Raw genomic sequence first — 14,083 nt, 5'->3', positions numbered from 1 at the left:
CTAGGGAAATAGACAGATTAGCATAACAAGCAGAGGCTAGAAATCAAATTCGCATCCCATTTTCTTGCACAGTCATAATCACGTTTCCATGGAAAAACAAAGAATCCTTCAGATAGTACATGCAGTCTTTAAACAACTATAATACTCAGCTTCTTTTACAGACTGTTAATTCAGTCCCAACATGAGAGGCTTTGTTCTTCCCAGTGTTAATTAATCCCTTTACACATAACTGAGTGTTGAACTAAGAAAGGATTTAAGAGTTAAAATCAGGTCTAAGATTGTTGCTTTCTTTATTGCTTTCTTTATCATCACCAAACTTAGTGCTACAGACTTACTCATTATAATTTAACATTACCCTTGGGATCGGTGGTGAAGTTGAGCAATTAAACCTATTTAGATTTTGTGAAATATTCATAGGGTGCACAAAGAATAAGAGTTTTGGAAAAGCTCAAAACAACAAAAATATTTATGTGATCCTATGCTGAAATATTATTAATAATAACATTCAAAAAGACAAACACTGTGTGATCTGAGCTCTTTTTGGGGACGTGTGAATAATTTTGTCAGTGCCTCCTAAGACTACTAAATAAATCAATGAATGTATTTTGCACATTTTGCAAATATCAACCTGCAGGTGTATTGATGTGAACCTGCCATAGTTATGCTGTTGTTTGGTTTACGTAAGAAAACAGCTGGTATGAGATCAGGAAACCATGGTATTATGACTAGGGGATGAGGATGACTGGTTAGAATAGGTACCCCATGGTGAAGGTCAAAGAAACCAGACTTGACTATTGGAAAAGGAAATCTAGCAGTGCAGAGATTGGTATCTTGGGACAGAACCTTGAGAAGTCATTATTGCAACATGGTTTGTCACCTGAGCCATGTGTTGTTATTGCATAAAAAACGAATCCCAGTTTTCATGGATTGCAAACACACATGCTGAACTTTACACTCAAGGCAAACATTTGCAGAGAGGAGCATTGGAGCAATATATGATACACACATATCAGTTATCAAGTCTGTTGCTGTTTATTTGTTTTTTGGTTGAATTTTGCTGTTTTAATTTTACTGATTAAGTGGTCTCCCTCCTTGAAAATGTAATTCAGTATCAATAATTAGCCTTTAAACACAATTAAAGGCATTTGCTAAGTGGAAGTGCTAGTTGGATTGAGGCCACATTATGCATATTATTATTGTATTAATATTTGTCTTTCACAAAACTGCCCACTTTCCAACTGACACACTAGTTTAAGAGGTACTTTGTCACTGCTGGATGAAAACCACACGGTGGTACCTTCTTGCTTTTTTAATGAATTGACACTGGTTATGTTGTTTGTGTTCTGCTGTTCAAGTGTGACTTGCCAATGCAGTGCCACGGAGACCCGGTTCCTTTCTGAGATAAAAAGTTATTCTGGTGCCTGCCATTGCAAATTTTTCACCAACCCCACCACACCTTACAGGTTGGACCTTATAGGCATACATTTGTTCATTTGCTTTCACTTGAGTCAGTTTGATCAAGGTTTGAACTCAAATAACCCAATTTAAGTAATGTGTTTGCAGAACCTTCCTGAAAAGTTTCACACGCACCTTCACTTATATATCAGCCAACATCAGATGCTGGACTGAAGGTAACCAGTGGAAAAAAAATTAATTCCCACCTTCACGGACAAATAAATTTACATTAGGCAATCCTTCATGGTTCTACAGTGTAATTTGAGCCTAATGGATACACTGAAAAATTAATCCCTATCTTGATCGATGATGAAAATAATGATTAGTTTCCTCTTCAGGTCTGCATGCTTATGGTTGTGTGGTTTAGGAATTTGAGCACTGTATTAAAAATAAAAAACTGAAGCAACGTCTATGACAGGAGTGACTTTGGCGAGTTTTGTTTGTCTTTCTCAGCCTATTCATTTTTCCCAATACTAGAACAAAGAGCGCTTTTGAACAGGAAGCACAACTCATCTGAACTCTCTAGTCCTGCCTTTGGCCCCTAGGCCCAGTCTACTTTATCTAATAGAGATGTTGAGCAGAGAACACAGAGGGAAGCGAGCTTAAAGTCTCTCTGAAGAAAGAAGCAGATTATATATAGCCACTGATTAAGGCAGAGATGGGAACATGACCTACATGCATAACAACATTTTCTCTCACTTTCTGCTACAGAACAAGCCTCCGTCCAGGACCAGGACTCTACAACTGGGAGAATCAATCTAATTATAACACCAGAGTCAGATTTCAATGCACACCTCATTAATATTTCTCTCATTATTGGGTTAATAATGTTTTTAGAGGTGTGGGAGACTTGGGAGAGATGATACCTCACCAGTGAACCTTTGCTTTCAGTGCACCTGTCATGCAGGTAAAAATGACTGCTTTCATGCATTGTGTCTGGATCATGTATCAGATTATAGTTGAAACTGCTAACTCCCTTTCACACACAGTGCATGTGCTCTCAAAATAGCTGTTCCCCTGGGAGACTCATGGGGGATGAGGGGAGGATGGGGGAGAAAAAGACAGTGGGAGGGAGAAAGAGAGCGGGAGAGAGGGATTTCTCCTTCCTCATCAATCTTTCGGATCCTGTCCCACTGATGCCGGTGCCCGCGTATCCGACAGCGCCAGCGTCGGCAGGCAGCGGCAGGCAGCAGACCTTGCTGAGATTCAATCCAGATTCTTTTATCAGCCACCTGAGGTTGATTTAACACCCCTGTTCCTGGACAGTGAAAGTGGCTGATTATACAGCCAGTCAGTCCCTTTCCCCCCTCATCTCCCTCAGCTCCAGCCCATTACCCAAAACTGCTGTGCTGTGCTGTCTGGGCTCATGAAGACGTGGAGAGGGCGCAGGGAGGCAGGTCATAAACCCGACAAGATCAAAGGCAATAACTACTTATGCGTGTAAATGAATCAAAATCTGAATGTGCATATATGCTCTTTGGGGTTATAATTTAAATGCGGCTGATAAATAATTGACAGACTCAATTATTGGCTATCAACATCAAAGACTTTGATTTTTTTGTTGTTGTTGCAAAAGAAACTGGTAACTGAGTATTTTTTATGCAAATCTTAATGGCTTTTTTAAAAATTCCAACCCATAACATAATAGCCCACATCCAATTTTTTTGTAAAGGTGCTTGTTGTTTTGTATATTGTGTTTCTGGACTTTGTAGCAGTCTCACAGAAATATGATCGCTAACCAAATTGAATGCAGTAACCATTTCACCTTATGCTGAACTATAAGGGTACTTCACTGAATAAGTATATTCATCATTAGAATCACTGTGTTGAAGCTGGGCATGAGCTGTGATACTCAAAAAGTTGTGTATTTCTAACGTGACAATGTGGTTGTTGAAAGATGTCGGAATAGATCTAATAAAAGACAAGTTTAGAATTTCAGTGGTTTTGAAGCTGTTTCAATCTAGGGAGAATATTCAGACCCCCTTTGTTAATGTTTCTTTTACAACTTTGAGAAAATATGCAGCTTTAGGTTGTATGAAGGCTAAAGCTGAAATTCTATCAGAAGGTTTAGACTGAATGTTTTTTATATGGTATAAAGTGTGTGGTTAGCTAGTGTAGATGGGTGTTTGCTTGCAAGTTCAATGGTAACTTTATTGTGCCCAATGGGCAATTGATTTTCCTTATGTCCACACATGATCCAACCCCCCCTCCCCCCTCAAAAAACATTACCTACATTACCTAAAGATAAAAATAAAAATAAACTTACAGCAAGAAACTTTTTCATATCAATATCTGCTAAAAGCATTTTTTTGATAAATAAAAAATGGAAATACAAACTTAAACTGATTTGAAAACAAACACTTTAAATGGTTTTTATAGCATTTATAACATATAAATAATAAAACACAGACAAGCAAATATAAACGAGCGCAGATAGATTTTCTCAGAAATCAAACAGACCAGTTCAAACAGAACTCAAGGGAATAAAAAAACAGTGTTAGATAAAAGATTTTCTTCTCCAGAGCTTTTTATATGCATTGACAGATGGGATATTGGTGACCTCATCACCTGAGCATATGTTCCTTCAGTAGGTGAACAGACTGACAGGCGACAGGCAGGAGGGAACACTGCGCCTCATGAAAGGCTGGTGAGTTTGTTCAGTTGCAGTTGTACTCATATGTACATATTTACCCATACTAATTGAAATATAAGAAGCTTTAGAGAGTGGGGGGTGGGTGATGTACAGGCAGAAACATTTGAACTACTTTCACCTGACTTGCTTTGATTTTATAGGTGTGGGTGTAAGCTGTAAAAACAAAGGGTGTACTATACTGTGTCTTTGCTTGTTTTTTGGTTCCCCTTTTAAATATAGAGTTTTTGTTAGAAGTTTACATCATGACCTTATATGTATGGTTATTTATATACGGTTAAATGTAAAGGTTATTTGGCACTTTTTTATAATTTCTTTAAACTGTTCTTTTTTCAGGGTGGATTAGCTGTACAGCATACATTTTCAATGACTCTAACAAATAATAATTGGATGCACAAGTTTGAATTTATTTTGAATTTTCTGTAATCCACACAAGTATACATAAAGTCTCTGATACATACACCCAGTAATATAAGGTTAAATGTTCATTCGCAAGGTGCAGGTCAGATCAGACGATTTTAGTAGCCAGCAAGACTTTGGGCATAATTCTGGCTGGATATTTGACTTGATGAATCAGTAAAGTTTATTTAAGTTTGATAGTGTGTTGCAAAGAATGAGGTTGGGGCTTTGGGAAAGCCATTCCAAAACCTTAGCTTGTTTTATCATGAGCATGGCCCTAACCGCACCATACTTGAGAGTTGGTACAGAGTTCTTAGGTTTAAAGCGTCACCTTTACACTTCCAAACATACCTATTGTAAGGCAATTGGCTTGTCCATATGGGCGGCAGCAAATTTCAGTCAAGCTTAAAGGTGTCAATTTGGAGTAGAATCTTCCTTTGTTGGGACCCTCTCAGTCCACAGCAATTCAAAACTTGTTTCATTGTGAACAGTAATGCTGGTATTCAAGCAGTTTGCAGTTCATGGAAGGCTTGGTAGATCCTGAGTTGTTCCTGAACATCCTAACCAATTTCCTCTCATGTGAGGGTGACCATTTGGGTGGCGATAAACTATACTTACATGCAACTGTTTGTACAGATGATCCTCAAATCTGCAGTTGGATAGAAATGGCTTCAAGCAACCTTCTCCCAACTTGTGTAGATATATAGTTCTCCTTCTTAGAGCCTCAATGAATTCCATGGAATGTCCCATTGTTCTGAGTGTTACTCATAAATTTTGTTGGGTCATTAAAATATTAAGTGCATTGATGTCTTGTGATCTGGCACTATATAAAACTAAACTGAATGAAATTGAAATTGGTCAGTCTAGTGTGTGCAGACAAACAAATTGCTAGTTGTAGTCAACCATGACCACTAACGAGAAGCTAACAGGCCTTGGCCTTGGCAAATTAAAAGACACTTTAGAACATTCAGCTCCACTTATTAAAAGTTGAAATGATTGTATGTGTATATTTGAGCCTATACGTATAGTTGACCCTGTGTGGATTACAGAAAAAACAAAATAAAGCCAAATTCTAGTTGTTTAAAGTCATTAAAGATATATGCTGTACAATCATTCCACCCTCAAAAAAAGAAGATTTCAAAGAAATAATTAAAAAGCCCAAAATGACCTTGATGAGTTTGTGAATCTATTCTGATATATGTCTACTTTATGATGTGTACTACTGCACACATGCAGCCCACCTCAACATAGGAGAGAATGGTGAAGTGATTATGATATTACTCAAGCTGAATACAACTCTTATAATATTTTAAGATTTACTATATACTATATTATACACTATAAATATATACAATATACAGTAAATTACACAATATAATATATTTTACAATATTGCAACGGATCTCAGTGTTACTTTGCCTAAAAGCACAGGGGACAATGACTCAGATTAAAATGAATCTTTTACTTACAGAGTCAATAATACTGAACAGATCTTTTTCAGGTAATTATACAAAACCCTATGGTATAAACTATGGTATGAACTGTATGGTATAGTTTAGCTTTATACTGATCTATACCCTGACTTTAGGGCTGTTCGATATATCAATATATATCAGATGATGATATAAAAACATCTATCTTTCATTTTACGCTATCGTTTGTTTCGTGGTGTCGCAAAATAAACTGTTTACGGCAATATTTTTTCATCGTTTTGATGGTCACTGTAGTGGCTATATTAATTTCGTAAAGTTCTCTCTTTCTCTTATATTTAATATAACCACACTATGGACAGACAAGCGCCTGTTTTTATGCGTTGTGGTTAGCAACAACGACGGTAACAGCATCGCGTGTCCGCTTGTTTATGTTCCACATAAACCTTTCACAATAAAGCTCAAGATCCTGTTGAGACCTTTCAAAATAAACAGAATCACGTGAAAGAGCAGATCATTTACGGATGAGAATTAAAAAAAGAGCCGCCAGGTGTTAAAAAATAAACCTTAGACTCAAACGTTAGAACAGGCTTTTCCCCGCAGCACGCTGTGTAATAAATACTCACAAAGAAAACGGCGGCCTTTACAACTTATGTCTAAAAATATATCGTTTCATGCATCGGTTAAAACACTCGACTCCAGCTACATGATGCGCAGCTGGAAACACTTCCCGCAAGTCGAGCTGCCCGAGATTCACATAATTTACAGAAAATGTTAAATTTTTGTGATTTATATCGTTATCGGATGATAGAATTCTTATATCGGGATATGAGATTTTGGTCATATCGCACAGCCCTACCTGACTTCATACATTCGATTTGCTGCAGAATTATTTCCAACAGTATCCAATGTTAGTTTTTGTAATAGGTATTGAATTTCAGCCCTTGAATTCAGCACTTACAAAATGATGCGTGTGTTTGCTTTGAACGGGCATCAATTGATAGTTTTCCCAATTACAAATAACTGTCCTTGGGTAGTGATGAGGCTCACTTTGTCAGAGCTGTAGATAGACTCTCAGTGTCACTGCCTATTGTGCATCACACATAATGGGTCTTTGTGAAAACACATTGTTCAGGTTTACAATTTACATAATGCTTTCACCTTGGCATTTGTATCCTTTAGTATGTGTGATACAAAAGAAAGCACTTGTACCACACACAGCAAACCACACAAATATTGCACAGGTAAGGTCAGGCAGTCTGTCTGGCTTTACACAGCACAGAGACTAACAGGACTATTATGGTCCATGCTTGTCTTTCGCACAATACTGTATATACAACAAAACAGAAAAAAGGCTGTTTGCCACAAGTCAAGCTGGGAAATGTCTAGTTCAGGAAGTTTTAGGTCGACTAGCAAAACATGTCATTTGACTCCTGACCAGGAATCTAACCATACTTTATTTAATTTCATTTTAGTTTAGGAAAAAGGCAGAAGCTCGTGACATTTGCAGTGTAGTTATCTGTAGTAATCTGGTGCAGCATGACAGCTCCCACACATGCTGTCCAATCCAGTATTTATGGTTTTCTCAATGACTCAATGATAAACAGCATAATTATTTTTGAAAATAAAAATTATTATGTCACTAAACATAAATATTTGTAGTTTCTAGACAATATAAATCCTGATAGACGGTAAAAAGCCATTTTTCTATAAGGTTTTAAACTCTATGTGTAAAACAAAACTTCCACATATAAATTAAAGCCATTCTTTGGTTCATCCAGCAGCACTAATATCTGCACAAACAATATCACTTTCACCAAACGGTACAATTCAAAGTCCTAACTAAAGCTAGGATATGGCTTTTGTAGTCAAATAGATAAATAAAACAAATGGTTAAAGTGCAACGTTAGTTACTTTGCTTTGAATTAGAGATGATTTCCTGTAGTGAAATCATCTCTAATGATGATTGCATCATCTCTAATGATGATTTCACTACAGTGTCTTTCGTCTTGAACTCATCTAACCTTGTGCCTTCATCTCGCTGGGATGTAGGAACAGGTCATGGTCGGTCAAGCTAATGCTTGTGATTCCTCCAAATATGCCACTTTGCATTTCAGAAGCTCCCCACAAGTAGCTCTGCTAAAAGTACACTGATGGAAGCAACGGCAACCTGCACAGAGCTGATGAGCTGAGCAGCAAGTCAGACACATGAACAGCATAGAACATCTGGTCAGTTTAAAAAGAAATGTTATGGAAATGTAGACTTCATTTCAAAGAAGATCTCAGCAAGGCGGCATTTCTCTATGAGGATGGCCAACTCAATAACAAATGGTAAGCTGACTGGTCTGCAATAGGATGTTACACAAACTTTTCTGCTTAACGCTTGTTTTAGAGAATAAGAATATCACAATTGTCAGATTTCATAATTTCTTGTCTAATCTAATCAGATCATTACAGAAGACACAACCAGTGTCACCTTGTGACAGTGTCACTCTCACATGTGAGGCCTCCTGTTCTTAATCAATACAGAAAAATTAAAAGGGGAATTCGTAGTTCATAGCACCTATTAGCTTTATTCCTTGATAGGAATAAAGATCAGTGTAGGTTAAAGTAATTTAATGTTGTAAATACAATTCTTAATGTCTATTTATTAGGTTTATAAATATGTATAAATAAAAATTTATTAAGGCTAGTAGGCTACCCCCCAGCAATCGGGGCTGTACAACATAACTATATTTATCAAATGATGAAAGAAAAATGTCTATCCTTGTGGTCATTATATAAAATTATAAATTCACTACATTTACAGACATTATTGTAATAATTGGTTAAAGAATTGGTAAAATTTCAGTGAGTAAGGCATTTTTTTAGAGTTTTTCCTTATTTTTTAAGTTGATCAAATATTGTAAAAGAGCTGAAATAATTAATGAAATGTAGAGTACATATGTATTTTTAATAAATGTTCAAAAAGTTCTCGATTCTCACTTGTTGATAATTAGAAAATACATATCTTTGCGGTCACATAAATCAAACAATGTAAAATCCAACCCATCAGTTCTAGTATAGTAATAGCATCTTTCAATGTTTCTCTAAAAAAATCCAACTCATAGAAGTTTCAAAAATATTCATAATAACTGGTTACCACCAGTTATTGTGAATATTATTATCTTAAGTCCATTTTTCACAATTTATTAAATTCTTGAAGACTCATATAAACTTTGTCTTTTTATCCTGAAGTTTAGAGTCCTGCATTGCTTTCACTGAAATCACATGAGGTGGGAATCTTTTCACAATTGCTGTGGAGAGAATGAAAAATGACAGAGGCCAAAAATGTTTTCAATACATATAAAATGTAGGTATTCCTTTTAGACAGACTTAAAACGATAGGCATTTCCTTTAACGCGTTTCCTGCTCACTTGAAAGTTTTTTATAGTCAAAAATACATTTACATTACCCATGTGAATCACAAAAACCATTAAAATTATTTTGTGTCATGTCATTTCTTTCCAAAAGCACATTTTCCATTTACATACATAGCATTATCTACAAAGAGAGCCTGAGGGAAGAATGCATTTTTAGGAATTTGTAATTATTCTTCAATTCTGCTTCTTTAATAGAGTAGTACACTCGACCAAACTTCGGGAACACTTTTAAGTTCACCTTGCCATTCATGGCACAGAATCTCAGCGAGCTCGAAGGAAAGATTAAGAGCAGAGTGGAATCATAATAAAGGTGACAGAGGATGCCTCATGGGACGCTTTGCCTCCAGGCGTACAGAAGAAAATCTCACTTTATAATGCAGTTAAATTATTTCACGCTTGCAAAGCATTTTTTAACTGAAGCTTTAGCTGTGCATACGGAGCTCCTGGTTTAGCCCCATTTAGCAAAAGGAAAATTTGTTGAAAAAACTGTAGAAAAGCTATTGTTTGTCCTCTGAAAACAATCAAACTTACTATTTATTCAAAGATGATTAGAAGTCATGCCATAAGAGTGTGGAGGTGGAAAAGAGTTGTTAGTTAATTGGAGGGTTATGAATAGAACTGTTTGTTTCAATATTAGTAAAAATGTTCAAATGTTTTGGTTGTGGCAACCTAATGACATGTGGAAACTTTTTTTTCCATGAATTTACACTGATCAAAAAAGAAACTACAAGATGTGGCTCTGCATGAGCTGTACATCCCTTGCACAAATACAAATCTATTATCTGAGCATCTACTTGTGTATTGCATGTATTCAAACAGTGTCTTCTTATTTGGAGAGCTCTAACTAAGGCAAACAAAACGCCATGAATGTTTGTGCTGATAGATAAATGCTACACTCCCCACCATTAATCACACTGGCAGTTTCAAATAAGCTGTAGCGTACTGAAGTATGGGGGAAGGCTGTCTTAATGCTCATTTGAAATTCAAAGTGGTTTTCATAAATTATTCAGTTTATTAAAATCATAAGCAACTCTGTTATAATTCCACAAACAAAAATACACATATACCACAACGTGTAACTGTGTGTGAATGCATTTACCTGTGTCAGTGTGCGTGTGTGGGGGTTGCATATGTCTATTACTCACCCCAGCGTCGTCATGGTGACAATAGTGTACCAGAATGAAGCTGGGATGCTGGTGAACTTGCTGGAGCTGGAGCCCTTCTCTGCATAAAACATGACCGTGGCAAAGATGATGATGGCCATGGTGAGTGAGAAGAGGAGGAAGCCCAGCTCCGAAGCGCAGCTCTTGAGTGTATAACCCAGGATCCGCAGGCCTTGCGAGTGGCGGGAGAACTTGAAGATACGAAACACTCGAAACACACGCAGTGTCACGAAGGCGCCGCTGACATCCTCGTTGTTGGTCATCACTAGACCAATATAATATGGCAAGATAGCCACCACGTCGATGATGCTCATCACAGAGCGCATGAAGCGGTAACGACTAGGTGCGGCAAACAAGCGCAACAGATACTCCACGGTGAAAATCATAACACAGGCGGTGTCCATGCAGAAGAACGCAACAGTGTAGCGTTCGCCACATGGCATGTCTTTCTGATTGGCAGTAGCACCACAGGGCACGGTCTCCACCACATTCGTAATGACCGAGACAGCAATGAAGAACCCAGTGACATAGTAAAAGACCAGGGCCATGGTGGAGGTGTGGGGGTTTTCAAAGGCGCGCCACATGGTCTCTCTGAAGTTCATGTTGGGCATCTTCAGGTCCATATTCTCTTCCTGATCATCCTGCAGCCGCTCTAAGTTCTCCCTCTTTCTGTCCTTGTATTCTTCATAGCAGCAGTCACCGATGATCTCAGGTATGATGCCAAAGAAAGTCAGCTCCTCATCATAGGCCGAGATGCACTCGTGACGAGGATAATGGAGCTTTCCCGTTCGGTAAAAGTTGAGAATGCTTCTGAAGGCGTCAGGGTCCCGGTCGAAAAAGTACTCCTTGGTTTCCTCGTTGTAAAAGAAATCTTTCTCAGAACTGCCCAGTAGGGTGTCTGGGTAGCGGTCCAATGTTGTTCTCCAGGTCTGAAAACGACGGCCGCTGACATTGAGGATGATAAGTTCATCTTGTTTCTTGCTGTTGTCTCTTGGCGCGATAGGCATGGGGCAGTTGGCCACAGGCATCCAGCCAATTGCTGCAGCCCTGGCAAAGGGGAGCCACGCTGCTACTCCTGTTGCCATTGTGAAGCAAAGTCTTCCACACCTTCAGACTTAACTGCCCTGAAAATGATCTGGCATCTGAAGAAGAAAACACAAAAAAGGGAATGTGGATAATTAACAGCAACACATTCAGTCTTCAACCAAATGACCAGTGCTGACCATCAAGGTGCTGTGTACCATCATGCCTATTCTACTATGAGTTTCAAAACATTTTTCCTCTCTGTTAAATCTCCTTTCACTTTCAGCAGTCTCTTGTTTAAATATCTGAAAATGTCATCTATACAAAATGCCACCTGAGCTGCTAAAAATGGAAAGAACAACTAAAGGTGGATGTAAAAGTTTGTGTGAAATGTAAAATCTGATTTCTATGAAAAAAATAAAATGTGCACGAGTTCGACTTAGACCACAATGAATTGGTATGCATGTGAATCAAATGACTCGCCTTTTGTGTCCAAGCCTATGTCGAAAAGGAACAATTAGATGTACAATTTAACCAGCATCAGCGACATTAAGAAACAACTATAAGGCTTCTGTTCTGAGCAGCTTCATTAACTATCCTACGGTGAAAAACAGTGACAGCCAAACCTGTTGAATCTAAATAAGGAGGAAATCTACTTCAGAGTTCTCCATGCGCTGATAACGTTACGCGGTTTTCCCTGTTAGAATTTTAAAGTACATAAATTACACAATGACCTGATGACGTTTCTTTACTGACTTGTATTACCTGGTCGAGTATAAGCAAACATCTTGTGTCCGTGCACGTTATACTCAAAACGTGACAAAAAGTGATTCTGAAACGTTCACGCCTTAGAAACACCGCTTTTCGCCTCCAGCGCACGAATCGCACAACTTCCCCAACAAACGCATTTATTCACCTGATAAATGCAAATTTCTAAATTTATATCAGCCCTTCCAAAGATAAGAACTGAATAAAAGGGTCGGCGAAAACAGGAATACTCACAGAAAAGGAGATGGAGTGGAGGAGGGAACAAAATCCCAACTCTTCCAAACCGAGTCCTCAGTTGTAAGTGAGAAAGGATGAGCTCGGATCCATCCAGCGAGCTGAGGCAGCGAGCAACACCTCTCTTCTTCACCTCGGTCGATCGGCAGACTCCCGCACCGAGCAGAGCGAAAAAACTGAAAGCAGCAGAATTAACCGCAAGACTCTGAAGAAACGGTCTGTGTCTGACGGATTCTACATCCTGCCTTCTTTGATTCCCCGTCACTGTTTGAAAAAGTGAAATGTGATGGAGAGGAGACGCACGCTTCCCTTCCTTCACCACAAAGTACAATGTACGACTCGCTCGCTGTGCCAGCTCCGTGTCATCAGTCCTCCTCCCCTCTGCCTCACTTTGCCATCATCTGTGACAGACTTCAACTCACTTGGCACTTCCAGTATGGTGGTGATGCACTGTAAAGCAGAACGTGACGTTGTGATGCAGGAAACTGGACTTGATCAATCAATCAACTTTAAATCCGATTTAAAATTTCAAGTTATGCATTTGTTTACTCATTATTATTTTTATAATCTCAAAATGAAAAATAAACCCTGTTGGCAGACAAGAAACTTCTATTCTTCTTCTATTATTATTATTATTATTATTATTAGTATTATTAGTAGTAGTAGTAGTAGTAGTAGTAGTAGTATTATCAATAATTCCCCTTTGCACATGTTTCATGCCATGCAGGCCTAATGTTTTACACCCCGCCTTAACCTGCTTGGTACCCTTGTTAACGTTTGACCTTAACAAGTCCCTCATCTAAATGATCAAATCGTCCTTTCACAAACAAGCAAACAAACAGCTCGGAAGACTTCCTCCAAGCTGAAGAATTATAGAAACTCTGCTTTTGCCTTTTCCTGTGGAGATGAAAAAATAAAACCTTGCCTTACAGTGTCAAAGGTGTGCGCCCTCATCTCCTTTTATGAAGTCAGTTATATTATCACTTGATGCGTTGGCATGCTGCTGACAGTTTTCTCGTGGACAAAATATTTGACAAAACAGCGCTTGTTTGGAAGGAATTTAAAAATACCTCTGTCTGTGTTGTCTGAAGAAATGTAATATACTCCCCCCCCCCCCCCCCCCCCCCTTTTTTTTTTTTTTTACACAAATCTGCTCGAAGGTATAACGGTTAGATTATTTCTCTGGCATAACTTTCATTTTGGAACTGTTCCTATACCAAATGTCAAGACAAGATTGTCAGCCAGCGGTAATTCATCGATTAAGTGTTTGCTGGGACATGACAGATATTCAGGTTTTTGCACTTTTCAAAAAGTGGAAAAGTTTGCATTAGAAAGCAGGAAGGGTAGCGGGAAGGTGGCAAAAACACATCTAACTTTTACCTCGAATGTTGGAACGTGACTGTTGCTCAAAGCCACTTTAAAGTTTTATTTTAATTTCTTGTTTACTTTCATTTTTTATTTATGGTAGGTGACATTTTGGCATATAACTGCTTGTTAGGGATAGGACAACAACGTGTTTTGAGTTAAAATACAGCTTTT

The 14,083-nt window shown here is 38.1% G+C and overlaps 1 protein-coding gene across 2 annotated transcripts in view; it reads right to left on the bottom strand.

The window, feature by feature from the left end:
• LOC146574986 (A-type voltage-gated potassium channel KCND3-like) overlaps positions 1-12,900 on the bottom strand; it is a 99,628-nt gene extending 86,728 nt beyond the window's left edge. For both annotated transcript variants that reach the window (XM_085275109.1, XM_085275110.1), the window contains exons 1-2: positions 12,545-12,900; positions 10,502-11,661 (exon numbers count right to left, since the gene is read on the bottom strand). In XM_085275109.1, the coding sequence (XP_085131235.1) occupies positions 10,502-11,604 (1,103 nt within the window). In that variant the 5' untranslated portion in view covers positions 11,605-11,661; positions 12,545-12,900. The remainder of the gene's footprint in view (positions 1-10,501; positions 11,662-12,544) is intronic.
• Between the last annotated feature and the right edge of the window lie 1,183 nt (positions 12,901-14,083).

This window comes from Mchenga conophoros, linkage group LG5, assembly GCF_057382185.1.
Source record: "Mchenga conophoros isolate Kocher_MC1m ecotype Shallow Benthic linkage group LG5, M_conophoros_male_GT1.1, whole genome shotgun sequence".
Lineage (NCBI taxonomy): Eukaryota > Metazoa > Chordata > Actinopteri > Cichliformes > Cichlidae > Mchenga > Mchenga conophoros.
The sequence above is the reverse complement of the archived record's forward strand: the minus strand, read 5'-3'. Positions and strand labels throughout refer to the sequence as shown.